This window comes from Ophidiomyces ophidiicola (assembly GCF_022830035.1).
Source record: "Ophidiomyces ophidiicola strain CBS 122913 chromosome Unknown scaffold_13, whole genome shotgun sequence".
In the NCBI taxonomy this organism is placed as follows: Eukaryota; Fungi; Ascomycota; class Eurotiomycetes; order Onygenales; family Onygenaceae; genus Ophidiomyces; species Ophidiomyces ophidiicola.
In genome coordinates this window covers 302,467-322,830 of record NW_026054653.1, presented here as the reverse complement: position 1 = coordinate 322,830, position 20,364 = coordinate 302,467, and the positions used below count along the sequence as shown (strand labels likewise).

Genomic DNA, 20,364 nt, shown 5'->3' with positions numbered 1-20,364 from the left:
GTCTTGCATCTGAAACATCTTCCCCCCCCCCCCCCCGCCCTGGCTCTCTTTCTCGTTCTCGCAAAGAAGAGAGGAGAGGTTGTATCGTTTTGGAACTGCCGTCTCTGCAATTCGTGTTTATGTAATCGTAGTAGACTATTCTTTCTGTTTTATTTTTCAATGAACTCTCGTTATTAATTAAGAACGCGATTCATGGGGTAACGAAGGCGGATGGATAGCGTGGACGTCAAAAAACAAAATAGTAGACCATTTGACAGTCCCCTTTCAAAATCATCACAGTTCGACCTCCACCGTCGTGATGATCCTGCCGATGATATCCCGGACCTTCGACTGGCAGAACGACTGCGCGAGCTTGCTCGTCCAGATATCCTGGCACCAGCGCAGCGTCTGGAGGATCGTCGACGTGGGCGAGATGGTCGCGTGCTGGCAGCACACGCTGGCCTGCATCGTCGGGCCCGTCTCGTCCAGCGCCGAGTCGTCCTTGCGGCACAGCTGAATGCCGACCATCATGATCGCCATGAAGAAGTCGTTTTTGAACAGTTCCGCAAACCATTTCGCCGATTCGTGGTGGTCGAGGTCCTCGTAGATCTGTCGCTGCCGCACGAGCACCGCCAGAGAGCATTCCAGTGCCGACCAGTAGGATGTCGGATAGCGTATGCTGGCCTGTGGCTGGCGCGCATATCGCTGGTGGAGGGTGAGGAGTAGTCGGCGGAAAGTTATTTCTAACGTCGAAATCTGGAGCGTTTTCCACGCCGGCGCTGCGTTTTCGGGGAATTCCAAAAGCGTGCTCCGAAGCAGGAAGGTCTCCGAGAGCAAGCCTCGGATGCGCGAGTCAAGGCAGCTTAGCTGTTCGTAAGAAATGTTTCCCGATAACGAATTTGCAGCCGTCACCACTTCGAATGCCGCACTGAAGGAACTCGCAAGAAGGATCTGGAAAGACGAGTCTGTGAATACGGCACTGGGAGCCGGGATGAAATCCTCCCTTCTTTGCGGATCGAGATCTTCATCGTCCAGATTCGACGGCGGCATCGTGTTGAAGTCATCGATCTTTAAAAGCGGGGGCATCCCGCTAGTAATCGCTTGCTGTAATTCAAGATGAACGATGGTGGTCCAAAGCCTTCGCCGCATTTCTATCTGGAATGGAGAAATGTCTGTACTCGCGCCAAAAGTCGGATCACAGTGCAGGCGGATAGACATCGCATGTCGAATCACAATCCCCATCAACGGACCACAGGAGTCATACTCGTGACACGACATGGCTCCAATGTGCTTTGCAATCACCATCATGCAGATAGCATTGATAGTGAGAATCGTCGGGTTCAGGATGAAGGCTATTTGGAGTAGACATACTTCAGCCGCCCGGAGAAGTCGCTGCACTTGCTTGGTATTCGCGCTCGACGTGGTTAGACACCCAATGCCAATGACCATTAGGTATTGTGCTAGCCAGTCCCATCTGGGCGTTTTCTCATTTTTCCAAAAGGAGTCTATTTCCGCCTGAAAGGTGGGTTTGTGGAGGACCGGGTATATCCGTTCTACCGTAGAGAGGTAACTTTCCACGTATGACTGGATCTTTTCTCTATCGGGTATGATTGAAAGAATAAACTCCTTCGGCTTATCCATCAGATTGCCTATATTCGATATTCCGGCTCGCGGGTCAGGCCCTGCGTCCTGCGACGGAAGAGGCGGATACTCCAGGTGTCCGTTGTCAGGTGAGAATATTGACCGAAACTAATAATCCGGCGTTAATATTAGCATCAAAGCGCTGCAGGTTGGGGCAAGGCGGGCCGTACTTCTTTCAGATACACAGCCCAATGAGTCTCACCCCGGAACTTCGACAACCATATGGCATCTTTGTCCGGGTATGAATACATCGGGCTTATATCGTCTTTGAGAATCGCAACATCTTGAAAGTTGTCTAGATCCGGGTCTGTCGTGGGAGAGCAGCTGCTTGACAAATTCAAATCCGGCAGCAACTGCGGCGACTCCGAACTGGCTGTGGCCGATGCCGAAGACTCTGCACTCTGGATGCTGGGTATCAACTTAGCCTTTGCACTGCTGGAAGGATGCGAAACGTATGTGCACTCCTCGGTCCGCTTACTGCGTATGCAGTGGCTACATGGCGTCTGCCTGTCGCACTTGACCTTGAGGCGCCTGCAACGGGAGCACGAGATCGCCAGCCGATGTCTCTTCCGAACAACCCGTTTTTGTTTCTTGGAGGGAGGCTCAAGAGGCCAGACGTGCCACATGCTGGGCGGAAGCGTCCCGACGTATGTGGTGGGATGGATGAGCGACGTTGTGGCGATCGAAGCGAGACGCGCCAACCTTGCGGGAAGGGCAGGCATCTTATCTGATCAGATTAGATTGATAATTTTGGGTCACATCACGTGGCTCCGGCAACAGCGCCGCCTGATTGGCCAGCGGGCGTAAATTTCGGATGAATTGCTGCCGGCATGTTACATGGTATTACAGGGGGTGACATTACGGAGTACATTATTGCAGAATGAAGCTCAGGAGAAAGACGGTACAACAATGATATTGGCCAAAGAGTTCTCTACTGTCGTCCCTTGCGCTTTCTTCTCTCTCGTTCGTATGCCTTTGCCTCGCGCCCTTCCTCGCTCTGAATTTCCGCCACAAGACGGCGGTATTTTTGCTCGTACTCTGCATCGCGAGCGCGTTTCTCCCGCAGACTCTCACGCGCAATGAAATTGGCATCTTTGCGTAGCTCACGCATGGCGCCTTTCCGTTCGCGTTTATGCTCTGCCTTCAATTTGCTGAGCTCGGCGCGCTCGCGGTCAGGGTCGTAATGTTTATCTGGATTAAATGACTCTTCAAACTTAGGTATCGCTGTCTTGATCGCTAGCGGTCGGTGGTTATGGAGAAGCAGAGGCCGACGACTGCGTCGAGCCTTCTTGAGGCGAAGTGCCACATTATCGCATACCTGCTGGATATGCGCGGATAAACCTACAGGCACCTTCCCAGCAATATATTGTTGAACGTGCTTGAGCAACGCTTGAACAGGAGTGAAGACCTCGAAAAACGCAGATTTCTCAGCCCACAAGTCCGAGGCAACATCAATAATGGTAGCCAGGGACTGGATAAGTGACACTTTTAAGCCTTCCGCTTTTCCTTTTTCCAGAGATGAATCCGCAAGAACATCCCAAAACCCAGGCTTTTTCACTTCACCGACCCCATTTGCAATGTCGAGTAGCATTGATGTTGAAGGTTGTCGTACGGGAAACATCAGGGGTACATTTCTTGATGGAGCTGGTGTCAGGAGGCACAAAGCGTTAGATACGTAATTGATAAGTTCTGGAATGTATCGTTTTGAGAGTGCTTGATATTGCAGGCACAAACTTGCCACGTATGTTCCAGTGGCAATATCTCCTAACGACTCAATATTACCCTGACCAAGGTATCGGGCTATCGAAAGCATTGCGGGCGTAACAACGGGATGAAAATGATCCGAGGTTGGGAAGATAGTCGAAATACCAGTCAATAGAATAAGGTCTCCCGGAAGGAAATTTAAGGCACGAGATTCCCTTATTTCACGAAGATGGGCTCTGAACGAAATCGCCACATCTTCAGGGTGTGACTTTGATAGTGAATGAATATGACGGAGCAGGTTTTCCAGAACAGCAAATGGAGGATGTTCTGGATGGTTTGTAAGGTAGGCAGTGTGTTCAACCAATATTCTGGCGAACCTTCCGAGTTTAGCTTTATTGTCGTGGTGAAGCTTAGGGTTATGTAAAGCACGGATTCTTTGCACTACCGTTGGTAAATCTTCCGTCTTCACGCACTCTAGTATTTTGAGAAATTCATCATGCGTTGAAGGGCATGGATAGGTGTACGCCAGGGATGGGTTATCAACGTTTGACACGGCTGTATGAGAGTTTGCGCCTGCAGTGCCTAGGGGAAGCGTCAGACCGTTGATAAAATCGTCATCCTCTTCATCCTCATCCTCATCCTCTACTGCACTCTCATGACCATCGCTCTCATCGAACGACAGGTCCACAGCAGATCCGGTCTCAATTAGGTCGTCCTCGAGAATAAACTCATCCTCATCTTCGACATCCAGGTCTGGCCGTGTCGTGAGCTGATGTAGACCGAACTGTTTGGCATCGTCAAATTCGGCGTCATCATCTCCCTCCAAGTCTAGGCCATTTTCATTTGCGGATTCTTCATCGTCTTCACCTTGCATTCGCTTTAGTCTCTCTTTTTCAAGTTCGCGTAATCGGTTAGCCTCTTCTTCTGCGATCTCCTCCTCGGTTTTCGTCCGGTCAGAGGGCTTAGAGCGTTTGTCAAAAGCCATCTGCTTTAGCCTCTGGTCGTATTCCTTATCTGCAACCTCTCTATCTTTACCATCCAGCAAGGCGGCACGATCTGGATTCATCGCCGGTTCTGGTGGTAGTTCTTGGCGAGGCGGTTCCGGGGCTCGGGTACTTCTCATCATCTCAAAAATGCTCGGAAGGCCCTTATCCAAAGCATCTCTCAAATCGTCATCATCTTCTTTTGCTTTCTGTCTTTCGTATTTATATAATTTCGATTTAGCTATGAGCTCTTTCATGACCTCTTGCTTTGATTTCTTTCGTCCGGGCTGTTCATCGTCGTCCGAAGCTCCTGCCAGCCCCTCCATATCATCTTCCTCGAAAACACGTTTTCGCTTACTTCGTCGCCCGGCGTCGCTTCCATCATCTGAGGCACTTAGAAAATCCTCTTTAAAATCATCGCCTGGGGCCTGGTCAAAGCTTAGCGCCTGGCCTCCATGGGTGAGTAACATTTCGTCGTCTTCATCATCTTCTAAGTTGAACATGGTGTCCTTCTTCAATCGCTTCTGGCTTTCTCTCGCAAAGCGTTCCGCTGCTCGTTCTTCCGGTGTCATCGTAGGGTCATTTTCACCAAAGCGCCGATCAAGGAGCATCCCGATCTTATTACGGCCGTGGATTTCTTTCAAAAGGGTGTCTTTTCTCTGATACGATTATATCAGTCGAGAGTTCATTAAAAAAAACAAGATTTGATTCGGAATTACCCTCTGCTCTCCTAGGCCTCTTGTAACGCCTGGACGGTGCCGCACCGTCTCAGACGTTCCCCTGCTGGTCGTGACAGCAAACTTTGAAGGCCGCGCTGGTGCTCGCGCTTCGAATGGGTTGAACTGTTCTCGTAGCTCTTGCAACACATTATGCCTGTGGGCTTTGCTGGCGGCAGTGGCGCCAGACTTCGCATTTTGCTTCTTCTGCTTCTTCGACTGTTGCTGGGCGATGATACCTTTCTCACGTAGCGAGGCCTTTAGTCGTTTTAACTGGGAAGGCGCCATGGCGAAGCGCAATCTTGCCGGTGTCTGATCTCTCACTGCGAGGTCTGCTGGTCGCTCGCGGGAAAAATATCCTTCACCGCCCGAAACGAAGTTAAACTTTCTGCCACCACGGGTGCGGCTCATCTGGGCGCATTCACCTCCACCCGAAACCGCTGGAGCCTGGACAGGACCGCCATGGCGTCGCAGGCCGGCGACCGACTCATTTGGCTGTGTCTAGGTCTGTCGAAAATCTATGCTTGATGCTTCTGGCATGATTCTCAAAGTTTACAGGAGTTACGCTGTATTTTGCAGCACGCGGTATCACAGCCGAACTATATCGCATTCGGGAGCTTACGCAGATCAAGAAAAGCAGCGAGGAGGAGAGCAGTCATGTAATCGGAGAGGCCACAGAAGATGGTAACACAAAACTTGTCTTTTAAAAACCATGGTACTCATTGTCTGCATAGCTTTGAATCTTGGAACTTTACGGCAGCTGGCGCAAAGCCCTGACTATGAATTACGAGCATCGTAAGCTTTCTTTCCTCACATTTGTGCTCATAGAGCTAACAGGGCTATTTCCTGCATCTAGATCGATGACAATTATTTGTGAAAGAGCTACAAAAGGCCCCGCTCGAGATTTATTGCTCAAAGACTTATCCGGCCTGGATGCAGTTCGCAGGGACAATGCCCTAACCGCGCTATACTTTCTGCTAATGGGCCGGCCTCGTATGTTAACTTTTAGCCCTTTACGATTTGGGTGAACACTGATATCCTATGTTATATGACAGTGACTCGCTCCTTTACCTCTCATCGTTTTAGGGACCCGTCCACTTTTCGTAGCCTTATCGATTGTTTGTGTAACTTTTTGGGCGAACATACTGAAGAAACCGGCATGATATCCTCTCCGATTCTACCAAAAACTAGACCACTGGGAGAGAATAGAGCGTTGGCTATTTTGTGCGTTCTCTTGCCGGACAACGTTCTGACGGCCTTGGAGGCTGGCCTTGTGACACGATGGCTTGCAAAATATCCTTTCCCTTGCGCATCACAAACGAGGTCTAAAAGACGAAATGTGGTCTTTTATATGAGAACACGCCCTGGGGATGACCAGCTGATGAGTACAATTTTTGAAATTCTTTTTTTCCACCGCGAAGGCGGGAAGCAACTTCGACTTTGCGGCCTAATGGGAGGAATAATGCCGGCCGATATATTCAATTTGCCTTCCAATATGGAAAGGAATGTTTGGGTGTTAGACGACGAAAGTACAGCTGAGCCCCGGCCTCGGGAAGGTACCGTAGAGGACCAGGCTCTGCGACGCCGCCGGAGAGAGGCCGTGGTTATTAGTGAAGGCGCGGCGCCCCTAAGCGGCCTTGATATCTTTGAGCCAGTATGAAATATCCGCAGAAACAAGATGCCAAAAGATGAAGATGGAGGGTTGAAAGAGTAAAGCATTTTATTTTGGTTGTTATATACGGGGTACCTGGAATCCTGCCTGCTTAATATATCCCTATTATTTCTATCATTACATATCGGTGTGTCGTGGAAATGCAGCTTTTTTGTAAAATTTAAGAGTAAACACATACGAAGAAGGGAAAAATAGGCTTCCAATTAGCACTGTTTCAGTGACAAATTCTTTTATAGTCCCATCCAACTCAGTTTTGCTAAATGATCTGTTTTCCTTCGGCTCGGTTTCATCATCCCCATCATTTTTAATTCTGATGTAGCCCGGTAGAACATGACAAGTGCCGTCCGTTCATCGTAATTGGTTCCATCCTCGCCGCCAACAATAGTGTAGAATGCGCGCCATAGATCGTACATATTTACGAGAGCCCCGGATTCCAAATAAAATTGGTAAAGCAAGGCAGTTTCGGGTTGAGAAGCGGAGAGGTTTTCGAAACTTGTATCGGAATCGAATGCCAAATAGTCCGATGGATTCGACAATGCTCGCTCCATAGTGAACCTAGGTCGGGGGGTGAATGTATCCTTTAAAGGGCTTTTAAAATCGTACAAAAAGGCTTCATGTAAGAACATGTCGTCGGGACATACCAGGGAGTCTACCAGATACTTTTGGAAGATCCCGTGCAATTGTTCAACAATAGCTGTATATTTTGCTTCATCATTGGAAAGCTTTGCCTTGCCCTTCATTAGCTTGAGGCGTTGAGCTACCAGAGCAGTTTTATGAGTAACCCGAGAACTATCATATTGTGTTCGCAGGGGTTCATGTTCTTCTCTGCAAGCCAAAAGGTTTTGTAGTTGAGTGTATAGATTATTCGTTGAGGGGATGGCTTCCTTGAGTGCAAAAAGCAACTTCTCAAGCAAATCAGACGTCAATTTCTTGATGGTGGAAAGCACATCAGTGACTAGTCTCGAAGTGAATAATTCCCCGGCCAGAGCCTGAATAACAATACTCGACATGTTTGGTGCTTTTACCGGTTTCACATGTTCTAGGACAGTTTTTAACGTTTCTAAACATCTAAACATGCGCTTCATTTTTTGCTGCCCTTGTTTCAAATTCTCTAAGGAATGCTGGGCTAGAAAGATATTGTCATCAAGAAGCTTTTTCACTAGCTTTGAATCACCTCTTTCCAACGATTTTTCGGCATGTCTACTTTGGTTAGTAATGGTGGGAGAATACAATAGAGAAAACCTACTTTTGAAATGAGGGTAGATTTCGGATTGCTTCGCACAGCTCCGGCTGAAAGTCATCCTGGCGTATTTCCTTCGCAAGCAATGCAGCCAACGGGTTTGCGAAAAAATGTGACATGTAAGCATACTGTAAGAATTAGATACGCGCTGCATATGAATCACTTCTGAGGAATTCAATTTGCGTACCCTAAGAGAATTACCAAACCTTTCGGGGCTTTGGAATTGGTTGTCGGATTGTTCCACGAGAAGTCTGCTTACATTATGGCCTAGCCATAGTGTACCATCTCTGTGGGCCTCTAAATGGAAAAATATTTGATGGATAGAATCTTTTGAGCCGCATATATCGAAACACTCGGCCTGAAGTTGCCCGATAGTTGATCTGGGTAACCGGGCTTCAAATAAATCCATCGAAGTTGCCACTCCGAATAGAAAAACAAACGGAATGCGATCGCGCCAAGACCTAATGAAAATGGCTATTAGAGAAAGCCCCGAACAGGTTAATGATACTCACCACAGTAATGAAATCAAATCGCTCATAATATCAGAATCAAATGCCTCGCTATCTTTAAATGCAACTACTATTTTTTGCCCGTCATTCTGCCGTACAAATTCATGAAGCAACTCTAGATCATACGGGAGGAGTTTGGGGCCCTTTCAGCTAGTTAGAAGAAGCCCCAGGGGTTTAAGGGGGGAGGATACCAGGCGGGTGGGGGGAGCGTAGTTGCTAGGGCCATTCTCTGTTTCAGGGATACTATTTCGGATAATAGTCCTCAGAGCGTTTTTCAAGTTTGTACAATCACCGGATTCAAGTACAGCGATCTGAGCAGCGCCATCAACCCGGACATGTTTGCGGAGCTGATCTAGAAGGGTCGAGATGGATGAAATATTGGGTCCAAGGGAGATGATGCCACAGGAAATGCGCGAATCGGAGCTAGTGAAATATTTCAGTCACAGAGAACTTTTATTAAAGCCAAGGTCATATACCTCTCAGGCTCAGCATGTTTGATGAAGCTGGTGAGATCCTCCACAACTTTGGAATCCGCGTCATGCAATATTCCCTGGGGCTTTTTTTTAGCATGAGACTATTATGAAAACCAAGAAAACTAAGCTGACTTCCAATTTCTGGCCCTGACTGGTAAAGAAGTCTTTGAAGGCGGTATACCGGTGTTTAACTAACAACCGGCTCTCAAGCCCGTCCAAAAGAGGAACAAACAGGAATTCATCGCTTTGAGCAGATTCCCGAGGTCCGTGGGACAGCTTGCGTCGTTTCGACAGTTGTGAGTCACCGCCTTTGGATTTTTCAGAAGGCTTATAAATATATACACTCTGCTCATGCCTATTAGCGCTCAGTAATGCGTATCAAGCCTCAGACGAACAGAACCTGATGCGCGATATTCTCTTGGGTCTCTGGAGCCCTACCAGCGCTGTCACCCACAGGCATTTTGTCAACGAGTGCAAGTTTCCGGTACGTCAATATGAAGCCCCGATCCGCGGTGAAAACACATTATCAAAAAATGTTTGGGGTCAGGGTGAAGAAGAGTGATTACATAAGCAGTTGTTTAAAATTCTCTATCTGAAGACTTACGATATTGCTTCTTTTAGCTTTTTTTCCCATTCATTTTTGGTTTCGATGTGCTAGACCGACATTTACATTCATGCGCCGTTTGATCCTACAGGGAGCTCGGTGGCATCAACATGGCATCTACACCCGTTGTATGAACCCAGCCTCCCGCCTAAAGCCGACAAGTTGTCGATTGCTTTCATGTTCTTCAAAACTACAAGTGAGAAGGCCGGAGGTGACAATCCGACACTTCGAACAATCTTCCCTTGGATCCGATGATCGGAGAGAAATTGACCCCGATGCGGACACCAAAGCCGAAGAGGAGTTCCTCAAATCCAAAATCGCCGAACTCGAACAGGAGCTTGAAGAGATAAAGGAAGAACCTTTTGCGCCAGATAGTCCGTTGATGAGAAACTTATCGAAAGAAGATCGGGCAAAAGCATTGGACGCGTTGCGCAAGTTTGAAGAGGAGTATAATGATGAGGATGATGAGGATGAGACGGAACTGAACTCATCGATGGATACAAGTGTAGATGACTTGATGAACAAGGAGTTTAACAGCCTGATAGCCCAGGAAAATGATCTGTGGGATCCAACTATAAAACCTGAGGAGTTGTCCGACGTGCCTAAAGAGTCGTTTGAAGTCGAATTGACAGTCCCTGATGCTCAGCAAGCTTTCGTGGCACGATTCAACAAGACCCTAAAGGCCTTGCGTAAGAATCCTACCTTTTCACAGAGACAAGATACATGGATATCGTACAGACGTTGTAAAGAATCGCTACCATTTTTCCTCGATATTGTTCCCGAAGATGCTATACAGATGCTTTGGCATTCCCAGATACCCCAGTCGACTGCAGAACGTTCTCGTCGTTTACACTGGGAAGCACTGGCAGAAGATATATTAGCAAGCGGCAAAGGGCTGAACACAGGCCAATGGCTACAATACCTTGAACTATTGTGCCAAGGTGGGAAGTTTGAAAAAGGCATTCCACTTTGGGAGGAAAGAGCAGAAGATTTGAGAAGTTATACCCCCGAGGAGCTCGAGAAATATCTAACAGTAGGCGTGCAGCTTCATGTTGCAGCTGACCGTCCACAACGAGCTCAAGATATTGCAAATGCTTTCCTTGCCGCAAACACGACCCGCGATGCCCGGATATTAATACCTGTTTTATCATCGTGGGCCCGTAAGCCTACCGAAGAAGCCAAGGAAATTGCCTGGGTCCTCTACCTTCAAGTTAAGACCATGCTCGGCTCGGATATCACTATGGAAGATTATGATTCAATCAGCCTTGGCCTATTAAATGCTGGTCAGACCTACCTAGCTCTTGCTGTCTTTAAGGATATGATGGTTACTGGGCAAAATTCGTCCTGCGACTCAACGGATATTTTCAAAGCTTCTCTTGGCATTTATGATGGCCTTCATGCCTCCAGTATTAACGCATCAGATGTGAATAAAGTATCCCTGGCAGCCTTGACCATCCTCCCTCGCAAATTTCAGAATAAATTCTTCTATGCTAGCTGGATGAAAAAGCTGATTGGACTGGGTGAAGTCGACGGAGCTGCGTCCGTTGCGGAGTTAATGTACGAACGCGGCGTTCGACCCGACGCCAAGCATTTGAATGGTATTGCTGGCGCCTGGCTACGTCAAGGTAGCCCTTCAGCAAAAGAAAAGGCAGAAAAACTTGGGTGGTCAATGGTCCAAGAACGAATAAACCGTGTTTCTCAGAATAAATCCAATAAACCGTCAATCTACGAGGCGAAGAAGAGCGTGAATATTCCAAAACACTTGCAGCGAGCCGTACCTGCCGCAAATATCGAGACCTTTTCGATCCTATTGTTATATTATACCAGACAGGGCCAAGACGACATGATTGATCACCTCCAGAATTGCCTTGAGATAGCCCAACTAAGACCGAATGTCTTTTTCATGAACCACCTCCTTTATAGAGAGCTTCGACGGCAGAATATATTAGGTGTATGGACAAAGTATAAGGAGATGACGATCGATATGAAGCCGGATTTAGAAACCTTTGCTTGTCTCTATGATACCGGTAAAATTCAATTTGACCGTACTAGGTATCACTTTGATGCAAATTTCCCGACTGTCCGCTTCCTATATAAAGAAATGATGCAATGGTACATAAGATTAACTCCTCGTCAGCAAAATAAAACAAGATGTGAATTCTCAAAAGAACTATACGACCAAATCATCCGCTGCTTCTGCTTGTCTTTAGACCCCCAAGGCGCCTTGGTGGCGCTTCGGTCGATGAGGCAAATATTTGGTTTCTCTCCCGACTCGGATACCACGCGAATTCTCACATTTCTCCTCGTTCGTCTTGCACCAGCTCCTCCAGGTATCCCCAAGCCCCGTCGTCGCCGCATTTCGGCTACGCCACGGGCCAGGGAGAATTTTGAATCTATATCTAGACTTTTATCTGTGGTACAAGACTGGAAAACAGCAGGCCTTCCCGGGTGTGATATAAACGATTTGGATGAGGAGGACCAGAAAACCTTCCAGATGGAACTGATGTGTGACCTTTTACGTATTGTCATGCGGCAGATCCGAGGCAATGCGAACAAGGTAGAGTCAAGTATTCAGCAGGCTGCTGAAGAGATGAATGTTGGCGAGCTTGATGTAGGCTTGCCGCCGGATCTAGAGTTCTAGAGTTAGTTTATGTGTTGGCATTGGGCGCTTCAGCCTAGCATAGACGGCGTTTAGGCGGCGCTGTACGGAGTTCTGGCATTGAAAATGGGAATACCATCTGTACTATATTGGACATCACCACATAACGGGTTTGGAACCGCATATGTATATTACAAACATTTCTCTTTATCAAAGTTTCTTTTCATCTCACGCGATTGGTTAAAAGGCGTACAAGGGGTATGAAACAATTAGAAATACACGGCTAGAGGCTTTTCCGTTACTCTACTGAGTAGTAGTTAAATGGAAAAGATCATGAAGTTGACGGATATTGAAGAAGAGTATGTAACTGGCCTCCATTTGGGAGTAGAAAAAATGAAAACAGGCGGTCTATTTCTTCCCTTTCTTCTTCTTTTTTCCACCACCGCTCCCACCAGTCCCACTAGCACCACCGGCATTCACGGCAGGCCCACCACTTTCTACCAAAACCGTGTCGTCATCACTGATGAGTTTGTCGCCCGCCACCGATCCGGTAGTAGACCCCGCCGGTGTTTTCTCTTTATCCCCAGTGGCTGGCGCAGTTAGCCGTGGCTGTCCTTCCTGTTCCAATTCCTTCATGAAGCCCTCCTGTATGCTCGCCTTTTTGCGATCCCACCACTCACGTTCCTGTTTCGCTGTCATTTGAATATCCTCGACTCTTTGTCGGAACATCGTGTTTAAGGCCATTTCGTTTGCGGATTGGAAAATCGTTTGCCCCCAGCCAGGAACGAAGGCGTTGGCCTGAAAAAGTAGGAGGCCAGAGTAAGTATATTAACCGGGTCACAGGGGAATGCAAGAAATGACTTACTTCAGAAACGACATCTTTGAACTCCTCTTCTAATTCTTTCTCGGCCCTCAGAAATTGCTGCCACAGCTCGTCGCCGACAGTGCCCTTTTGCAAAAGTGCTGCAAGAGCCGGTTTTTGACCTCGTAGTTGTAATAAGCGTTTGATATCCTCAGCGGCACGGCGCAGCAGCGCGGCTTTCAGCACAGTTTCAGGTACAGGAGGCTTTTTTTTCTCATTGCCTTCTGAGGGGCTGCTCATGTGTATCAGGGAGAAGTAGACATCTCGCTGTACGTGGGGCGGAAACCAGGGCTTCAAAGACGAAGCTTTGACTGAATCAAGCGGAAGGCATGTCCATTAGCCGTTGAAAAATCCAGGGAATTCGCAACAGGGTGCCGAGAGACATGGAAAACTTACCGGCCTTTCTTTTCCGGTAGAGCGAAGAGAAGGTCGCTAACGAGCCGATGAGAACACCTAGATAGGCAAAGGGAATGGCAAGGCTAAGCCAGTCCACCATCGTGACTGGCAGTGGTTATATTGTCAATCTTTGGAGGCGTTGAAAGGCGGTGCGAAGGAACAAAAGTTTTGGAGGGTGAGGAAGCACGAGAGGAAGCAGAGAACGCAGGGAGACAAAGCCGTTGAGAGTGCAAACGGCGGTAGGATCCGAACAGCAAGGCCAATCGCAGAAAATGCTGGCGCTTACGGAGGTCGCGGACTGATCTGGTGTCGAAATGCCACCTTGACACTAACAAACTCACGAAGTATAAATGTCACATGGTTAGAGTTTGCGCGTGCAGATCGCGATATCGAAGAGGCTGATTTGCCTACTGTAAGGAGTTTATGTACGGAGTACTCCGTACGGAGTATAGAGGACAGAGAAGACGGGCCCGGTTGCTAACTATCAAAAAATAACGAGAATAAAAAAATAAATAAAACGCTCCTCCAGAACTGTGCATATACATGACACTGAACAACAGTATACAAGTGGTATTTTGCCAGGCAGAACAAGTCCCCTCAACGCCAAGATAAAAGAAGACGTACGGAGTATGTAGTTTATATCCCAAAGATAAGAGAATTATAAAGACGTCCCTAAGTTCAGAATGGCCGGGCCGCCGGCCCTTGATCGAGCAGCTGCATTGACTCAATATCCGAGAGAACTTCGTCAAACGCGTCATGCACAGCCTCCGCAACCCTCCTTCTGTCCCACTCTCCTCGCATGTTCCAGATACAGTCCATCAAGCTAGTGTTGATCTGCTCCAGATCTTCTACAGAAAAGCCAGCTGTCTTTGCTGTGAACTCAGCATGCAACTGCTCCACAAGCGAATCATCGACAATAAGTTCAGGGTGTTCAGGCTCATCTTCTTGCTTGGAAGCCTCGGAGGCTGGCTTTTTCGCTTCAGGTTGAGTAGAAAATGGAGGTATAGGAGGTGGTCGATGTTGTGAGCCAGGGATATCGAACCTGCGCTGTGTTCCGTTAATAAAGTTGATCTGGGAATACACTCCACCACCCCTCAGGGGAGTTGGCTGTGAACCCCAAGCACTCTGCGTATCTGGAAGCTGCTCGTCGTCAGACATACGGTACGGATAAAGATTAAGGTCCGGGCCTTCATGTCGCATAGAAAAATTGAACGTTGTCTGGGTATGCAATTGCAACTCGGAGTGCCCCGAGTTCTTTTTGTCAGATGTAGTTTGGGTGGTCGACGCATCGTTAGTATAGTCGCCAGGTTGCGAATTCGGAGCCATCGGAGTCATTGTCCCCTTTTGAGATAAGGTGGAGATGCCAGACTGCTGTCGAAGTTGCTGGGATGGCGCAGTGTAGGAATGCGGAGGCCTGGGTTGAGCTGCTGGCCCAAAAGAACTGCTTTGGGTCTCTCGACTGAAACCAGAGATATCGTCCGAGTTAGACATTTGAATATCCCCGTCGACGTCACCGCTCTTATCAAATATCGACCCGTTGCTGTCCGGGCGATACTCAACATTGTGAGTCGTAGTATCGGCCTGCGGTAAGTCACCATTCGTCAGAGCAGCATTGTCTGTGTTAGGGGTGTAGGGTCGAACAGGAGGCACACCGTTGTCAGTGCTGCCAAATGTTTCTCCCAAAACAACCGGTCCGGATAATTGGTTTGACGACTCAACCCCATGTGCTATATTCAGGAGCGGTGGAGGTGCCATGCTCTTATCAGCAGCTTCTGCTTCTTTCTTTGCCTTTTCGATTGCTAGCCGTTCTCGTTCCAACTCTCGAAGATATACATTTTCACACTCAGCAACGAATGCTGACTCAGTCTGGTCAATGAGCCCAATGTCAACTTCAACATTGGAGAGGAGCTCGTTGGCTTTAAGCAGACGGTCAGGATCATCAAGCATTTTTGCGTCTTTGGCGAGCCGTTTAATGTCAGCAAGAAAATCTTTCGGACGCTTATAGTACCCGTTCGACAACCGCTTTTCGATCACAACGATGTCTATATTGTAGTAAAATTTGCCGGATACAACTTCTCTTAAGCCAGGAATTCCAAACTTATCTTCATCTCTTTCAAAGGGCCTGAACGTGGTTCTCTGCTCCAAAGGAAGATCAGATGTAACAACATTAGGGTCTTGGTCATCGAACAGGTAACGAATCTGGGCTTCGTCAACTGGGCCAGCACGGAACCTTTTGTAGCTCCGTTTGATTTGATCCATAATGGGCTGAATTCTAATCTTGAGCAGGTTCAGCGTTTGCCGATCCTTTTTCTTCTGCGCTTTGAGCTCCTCTTTACTAGGCGCAGCAGGGGCTAAAGCAGGATCAGGAGGTGCTATTTCGAGAACCTCAAGCTTCCGCTTTTTCCGATTTTGCGGATCGGGGAAATCATTCGGAGCGGTTATTATGTAGTCAATAATGGCCTGGAAAAATTCTTGTCTCCATGGGTCTTTGGGTGCTAAGATGTTATATCGATTCTTCTTGGAGAAGCCAAATAATGACCTCATCATTTCAGGATCAACATCCTCTCCGCTGCTTTCTAAAAATCCTAGAAGAAGAACCGGATCGGTTGGAGGCAGAGAACGCAGGAGCCCGATAAACGTTGAGATAACCGTCTTTTCGACAGTATTGTACCATGTTTCAATATTGGGGATATAAATCACACTTGGTTTATGTCGCTTAACTTCAGCAAAAAGATGCACCATGGCTGTTTCGGGAGATTTGACGGGATCGCTAAGAAGGGTGGGAAGATCGAATGACTGTACATGTATTCCTTCGAAGTGCTGCAGGATTGCCGCTGCTAGGTATTGCTGGCCCATACCCGGTCGCCCACGGATCAAAAGTCTCGGTCGGAAAACGCGAGATCTTTCAAAAGCTTGCTGCATACGTTCATGTCTAAATCCAGCATCATCGTCTGGCTGCTCGTACTGCGCTTCTTCTAGAGCAGTAAGCGTCTTTTTCTGAGGCAAAACCTGACCCACCAGCTCTTTTATTTCCTTCAAAGTATGGCGCAGCAGAGGCTCAACGGCAGGAGGAAGAGGGGAAGCACCGGATGAAGTTGATCGTTCTGAAGAAGGAACAATTTTTTTCAGTGATATCATGAAGTCTTTCGGTGTAACAATGATCTTCGCAGGATCAATGAGCAGTCGCTCCTTTGATTGGTATATTTGTGGATATATTCTTTGAACCGCGTTCAGGGCGGCTTCTGTACAAAGAGCTCGTAGGTCTGCACCGCCGTAGCCCTTTGTCAAATCTGCCAATTCATCCTTGACTTCGTCAGACAAAGGTGGAACCCATTTGTTTGTATGGATATTGATTATAGATCGGCGAGCTTCAGTGTTAGGAAGCGGGAAGTAGAACTCCCGATCAAAACGCCCTGGGCGCCGAAGTGCAGGGTCTATAGAGTCGGGTCGATTGGTCGCTCCAATTACAATGACCTGCCCTCGCCCATCCATGCCATCCATTAAAGCTAACAAAGTTGAGACAATGGAGGCATGGATTTGTTCCTGCTTGCTGGACCGCACAGGGGCAAGACCTAACAAATATCAATACGAAGGTATTCATAGATCGTTCCAGCTGCAAAACTCACCATCAATTTCATCAAAAAAGATAATACTGGGCTGTGTTTTCCGGGCTTCCTCGAATAACAGGCGAAGCTGTCTTTCGGCTTCACCAACCCATTTGCTGAGTGCATCTGCCCCCTTTCTCATATAGAAAGTCACCTTCTTTCCCTCCGTACTTACACTCGTGGCCAATGCTCTGGCTAACAATGTTTTACCCGTACCTGGAGGCCCATGGAACAAGACACCACGCGGAGGAACAATGCGCAGCCTCTGAAAGACTTCTGGGTATAGTAGCGGAAGCGAAACCATTTCCTTTAGCTGTTCAATATGTCCTTGAAGACCGCCAACATTATCAAAATTGACATTGGGATCAACCCCTAACGGATCAGAATCCGCCAGTGCTTGACGATCTTTGATTTTCCCTAGGTTCGCTGGCGTGCCTGACAGTGCTTGTGCGGCATCATTGTTGCCAAGCTGGCCTGGCATGCTAAGATTGGCTGTATTTGCAAGTATGGAGGGAGCCGCAACTGCAGTCAATCCAGCCGGTTTGGGCTTCTGCATTGCATCGTCATCGCTGCTGTCACTTTCAACGCCTCCAATAGCCCCAAGAGGGTGTGGTCCACCCAGAAGAGGCGGCGGCCCGCCACCGCCAAAGGGGCCATAGGTGGAAAGAAGAGTCCGTTGCCATCCACCGCCACCACCACCACGAGGTCGACGAGAAGGGGATTCTGTGATATCGTTTTCAGCCTCCTCTATCGGCAGCGCCAATTCTGGTCTAATTATTCTGTAGTCAACAGATTTTCTGGCCCGACGGGGCTTTTCGTATACTATTTCGGGTGCTAAACGTCGACGCGGTCGGGACCGTTTCAGCTCGGCCAGTTCTACAGCCAATTCGTCAGCTTCCGATTCTACACCTGCCTGGGAGTTATCAAGTCGTTTTCGTAATCGAGAGCGACGGCCATTGCTACTGTCGTCAGGCTCTTCAGGATTTTGACTATTTTTCCGGGGAGAATGATTGGACGTTTCGGAATCAGAAAGATCATCATCGACTGCCTCATCTTCCGCGGGCTCGAAATCACTGCCGTCATCTTGTCTTTTTCGGGGAGATTTTCGGGCCTTGGAACGGGTAGAACGACGAAGGGAATGGGACTTTGTTGTCTCTTCTTCCTCCGCAGGCGCGTCGACACTTTTTTGGTTTCGATTCTGCCGGGTCCTCCGGCTTAATATTGGGGCATCTTCCTCCTCATCTTCGTCTTCTTCGGCTGCAGGTTTGGACTCCGGAACAATTGGCTCATCGGCCATTTCTTGGTCCCCAGTCTGCTCCTGCGGGCTTGGTGCATGTGTGACAGTATGGGAGGTAACAACAGCAAACAGCTGGTCTTCGAAGCTCCCCTGATGGTCGCTTTCCATGATCTCCAGCTGCGGAGACCCTTCGCAATCTTGTTCTGGCTGGTCTTTACTATCTTCTTGGTCCGGTTTTGAGTCTGGTTCATGCTCTTCTATTATCGCGTCAGTTGGGTTGGGTGTTTTCGCAGTCTTACGGGTTCGCGGACCTGCAACGGGGCTCCGGGTTCCCTCCCGGACCATTTCAACGTGGCGGCCGGATCCGGATAACGCAACGATATCCTCGCACTCATCACGGTTCTGACGTGTAACACGTCGATTTCCAAACCGAGCGGTAAGCTTCACATCGACGTTGTCTTGAATCCCGGCGCTCCGGGCTCTTGTTGATCGCATTGAGCGAGACGATAGCGGCGTTTCAAGTGGAACTTTAGGCACAGAAAGCTTTAATAAAAGACGTTTAGGGGGTGCTCTGCGTTGCGGTGTAGCTTCCACGCCATCTCCTGGTTGCTCTTCTTCTTGTTCTTCTTCCTCCTCTTCGCCAGCCGATCCACTCTCTGAGCTTGAACTGATATAAGTTTTTGCGTTTTTCGCCGCTTGTCGCTTGACTGAACCTCGCAGCGTCCGCTCCACATTTAAATCATCTTCCGGCTCGTCTTCGGATTCTTCTATTTCCTCCATCATTGATAGCGTGTCCGAGATTTCGGATAGCTCATCGTCGGAGTCGGCGTTCCGTTTTTGTTTTTTGACAGGCCGTTTTTTCGCCTGCTTCAACTTTGAGCTAGTTTTCCGCGCTCGTGATGCTTGGTCATCGTAGTCCTCATCACTAGAGTTCGACTGATTTGCTATTTCCTCCATAGTTCGTTTTGGATGAGCTCGAGGCATGGTGAAGAGTGAGCCGACAGGCTGTCTAGGGTAGCTCTTTACATCGACCACATTAGTAAAATGCGGACAAAGCGCAACAGCAGACTAAAATGGGGGATAGAATAACATTGGTGCGTAGAATACTCGTCGAGAGGGAGCTTTACTGACAGCGTCCAGGAAGTGCTCGAAAACACAACAAGGATCGGCAGCGTCCAGGTAAGATTAACACCACAGCAGTAATGTACATTCAGAGCTGAAATAATATTTATCGGCCATGCATGCTAGAATATATGAGATGAGAGCTAGGTGAACAGGTTGGATTGTTGGCAGCGCGCTTTTTTCGGAGGGGAAAGCAGCCGCCAGTACGGAGTAGGGAGAGCGTAGCGTCAGGCAGAGACCGTGCAGGAAGCAAGCAAAGGTGCCAGAGAGATAACCAACGAGCGGAAGATGGCAATACTAGAAACCGCACCTGGCAGCTCAGCGTGAGAAACAGCAAGCAGCAAGTAGTGAAGCCAGGCGGAAACTCCCTTGGCCGTCGCGGTGGCCGCCCAGCGCGCGCTAGTCCCAACCAGGCGCCATCCAGCCACGCGCACCTTACCTAATGTGGCCTAGCACGGCAGGCTCTGCAGCAGCGCGGCGCCCAATCGAGTCTAGCGGGGAGTCGGAGCCGCGTGCAACCTGCGGCCGAACTCCCGCCTGCACCGCCGACTCGACTGGAGTGTTTCTCCGTGTCAACAAGCACCGCGCACTCAGCCTTGCATTCGCCATCGCGCGCCCGCACCCACGCCCTCACCACCACGCAACACTCGCCCCGCATTGCCGTAACCTGTAAATCCCATATTGCGCACTTTTTATGCCCGTTGCGGGCGTAAACCATCGGCGTGCAGCTGCCCCCAAAGCTCCCATGAATCTGTGCCTTGCCGCCAGGGGAGCTCCGGGATCTACGCCAGGGGCAGAGGCTCAAAAACAAGCTTATCGCCGTTAGGGTTTCCGATCGCCCTCCCGCAGTTCGTGCTTTCTGCGTTGTTGACTGCTCGCCGTGCGGCTCTGCAGGACGTCACGGGTACGATGACTAATCTACTGCTTAGTAATAATCACGTGTAGTTACACGGTATCCATGCACCAACATCGTTGATATCGAGCGTGCGCCCAAGTTCCTACTAGTCGATTGTCACCTTTGC

General features: G+C 48.7%; 7 protein-coding genes across 7 annotated transcripts; 2 read left to right on the top strand and 5 right to left on the bottom strand.

Annotated features, from left to right (window-relative positions):
* Positions 1-273: 273 nt before the first annotated feature.
* On the bottom strand, positions 274-2,246 carry LOZ57_003742 (uncharacterized protein; the record flags this gene model as incomplete). The annotated part of the gene is made up of 2 exons (XM_049252790.1): positions 274-1,728; positions 1,791-2,246. The coding sequence occupies 2 exons, from the start codon at positions 2,244-2,246 to the stop codon at positions 274-276; spliced, it is 1,911 nt and encodes a 636-aa protein (XP_049108289.1).
* Positions 2,247-2,551: 305 nt separating this feature from the next.
* Positions 2,552-5,311, bottom strand: NOP14 (nucleolar complex protein 14; the record flags this gene model as incomplete). The annotated part of the gene is made up of 2 exons (XM_049252789.1): positions 2,552-4,966; positions 5,027-5,311. The coding sequence occupies 2 exons, from the start codon at positions 5,309-5,311 to the stop codon at positions 2,552-2,554; spliced, it is 2,700 nt and encodes an 899-aa protein (XP_049108288.1).
* A 174-nt stretch (positions 5,312-5,485) lies between these two features.
* LOZ57_003740 (uncharacterized protein) lies at positions 5,486-6,683 on the top strand (the record flags this gene model as incomplete). The annotated part of the gene is made up of 5 exons (XM_049252788.1): positions 5,486-5,528; positions 5,582-5,707; positions 5,758-5,818; positions 5,880-6,016; positions 6,079-6,683. 5 exons carry the CDS (start codon positions 5,486-5,488, stop codon positions 6,681-6,683), a joined length of 972 nt encoding a protein of 323 aa, XP_049108287.1.
* Positions 6,684-6,925: 242 nt separating this feature from the next.
* Positions 6,926-9,377, bottom strand: ORC3 (Origin recognition complex subunit 3; the record flags this gene model as incomplete). The annotated part of the gene is made up of 8 exons (XM_049252787.1): positions 6,926-7,895; positions 7,942-8,063; positions 8,123-8,396; positions 8,448-8,587; positions 8,636-8,867; positions 8,921-8,994; positions 9,050-9,272; positions 9,313-9,377. 8 exons carry the CDS (start codon positions 9,375-9,377, stop codon positions 6,926-6,928), a joined length of 2,100 nt encoding a protein of 699 aa, XP_049108286.1.
* A 214-nt stretch (positions 9,378-9,591) lies between these two features.
* Positions 9,592-12,162, top strand: LOZ57_003738 (uncharacterized protein; the record flags this gene model as incomplete). Its single annotated transcript, XM_049252786.1, has 1 exon — positions 9,592-12,162. The coding sequence occupies one exon, from the start codon at positions 9,592-9,594 to the stop codon at positions 12,160-12,162; it is 2,571 nt and encodes an 856-aa protein (XP_049108285.1).
* Positions 12,163-12,528: 366 nt separating this feature from the next.
* On the bottom strand, positions 12,529-13,478 carry sec66 (Translocation protein S66; the record flags this gene model as incomplete). The annotated part of the gene is made up of 3 exons (XM_049252785.1): positions 12,529-12,918; positions 12,986-13,293; positions 13,379-13,478. The coding sequence occupies 3 exons, from the start codon at positions 13,476-13,478 to the stop codon at positions 12,529-12,531; spliced, it is 798 nt and encodes a 265-aa protein (XP_049108284.1).
* A 578-nt stretch (positions 13,479-14,056) lies between these two features.
* YTA7 (TAT-binding protein-like protein 7, AAA ATPase) lies at positions 14,057-19,204 on the bottom strand (the record flags this gene model as incomplete). The annotated part of the gene is made up of 2 exons (XM_049252784.1): positions 14,057-16,950; positions 17,005-19,204. The coding sequence occupies 2 exons, from the start codon at positions 19,202-19,204 to the stop codon at positions 14,057-14,059; spliced, it is 5,094 nt and encodes a 1,697-aa protein (XP_049108283.1).
* Between the last annotated feature and the right edge of the window lie 1,160 nt (positions 19,205-20,364).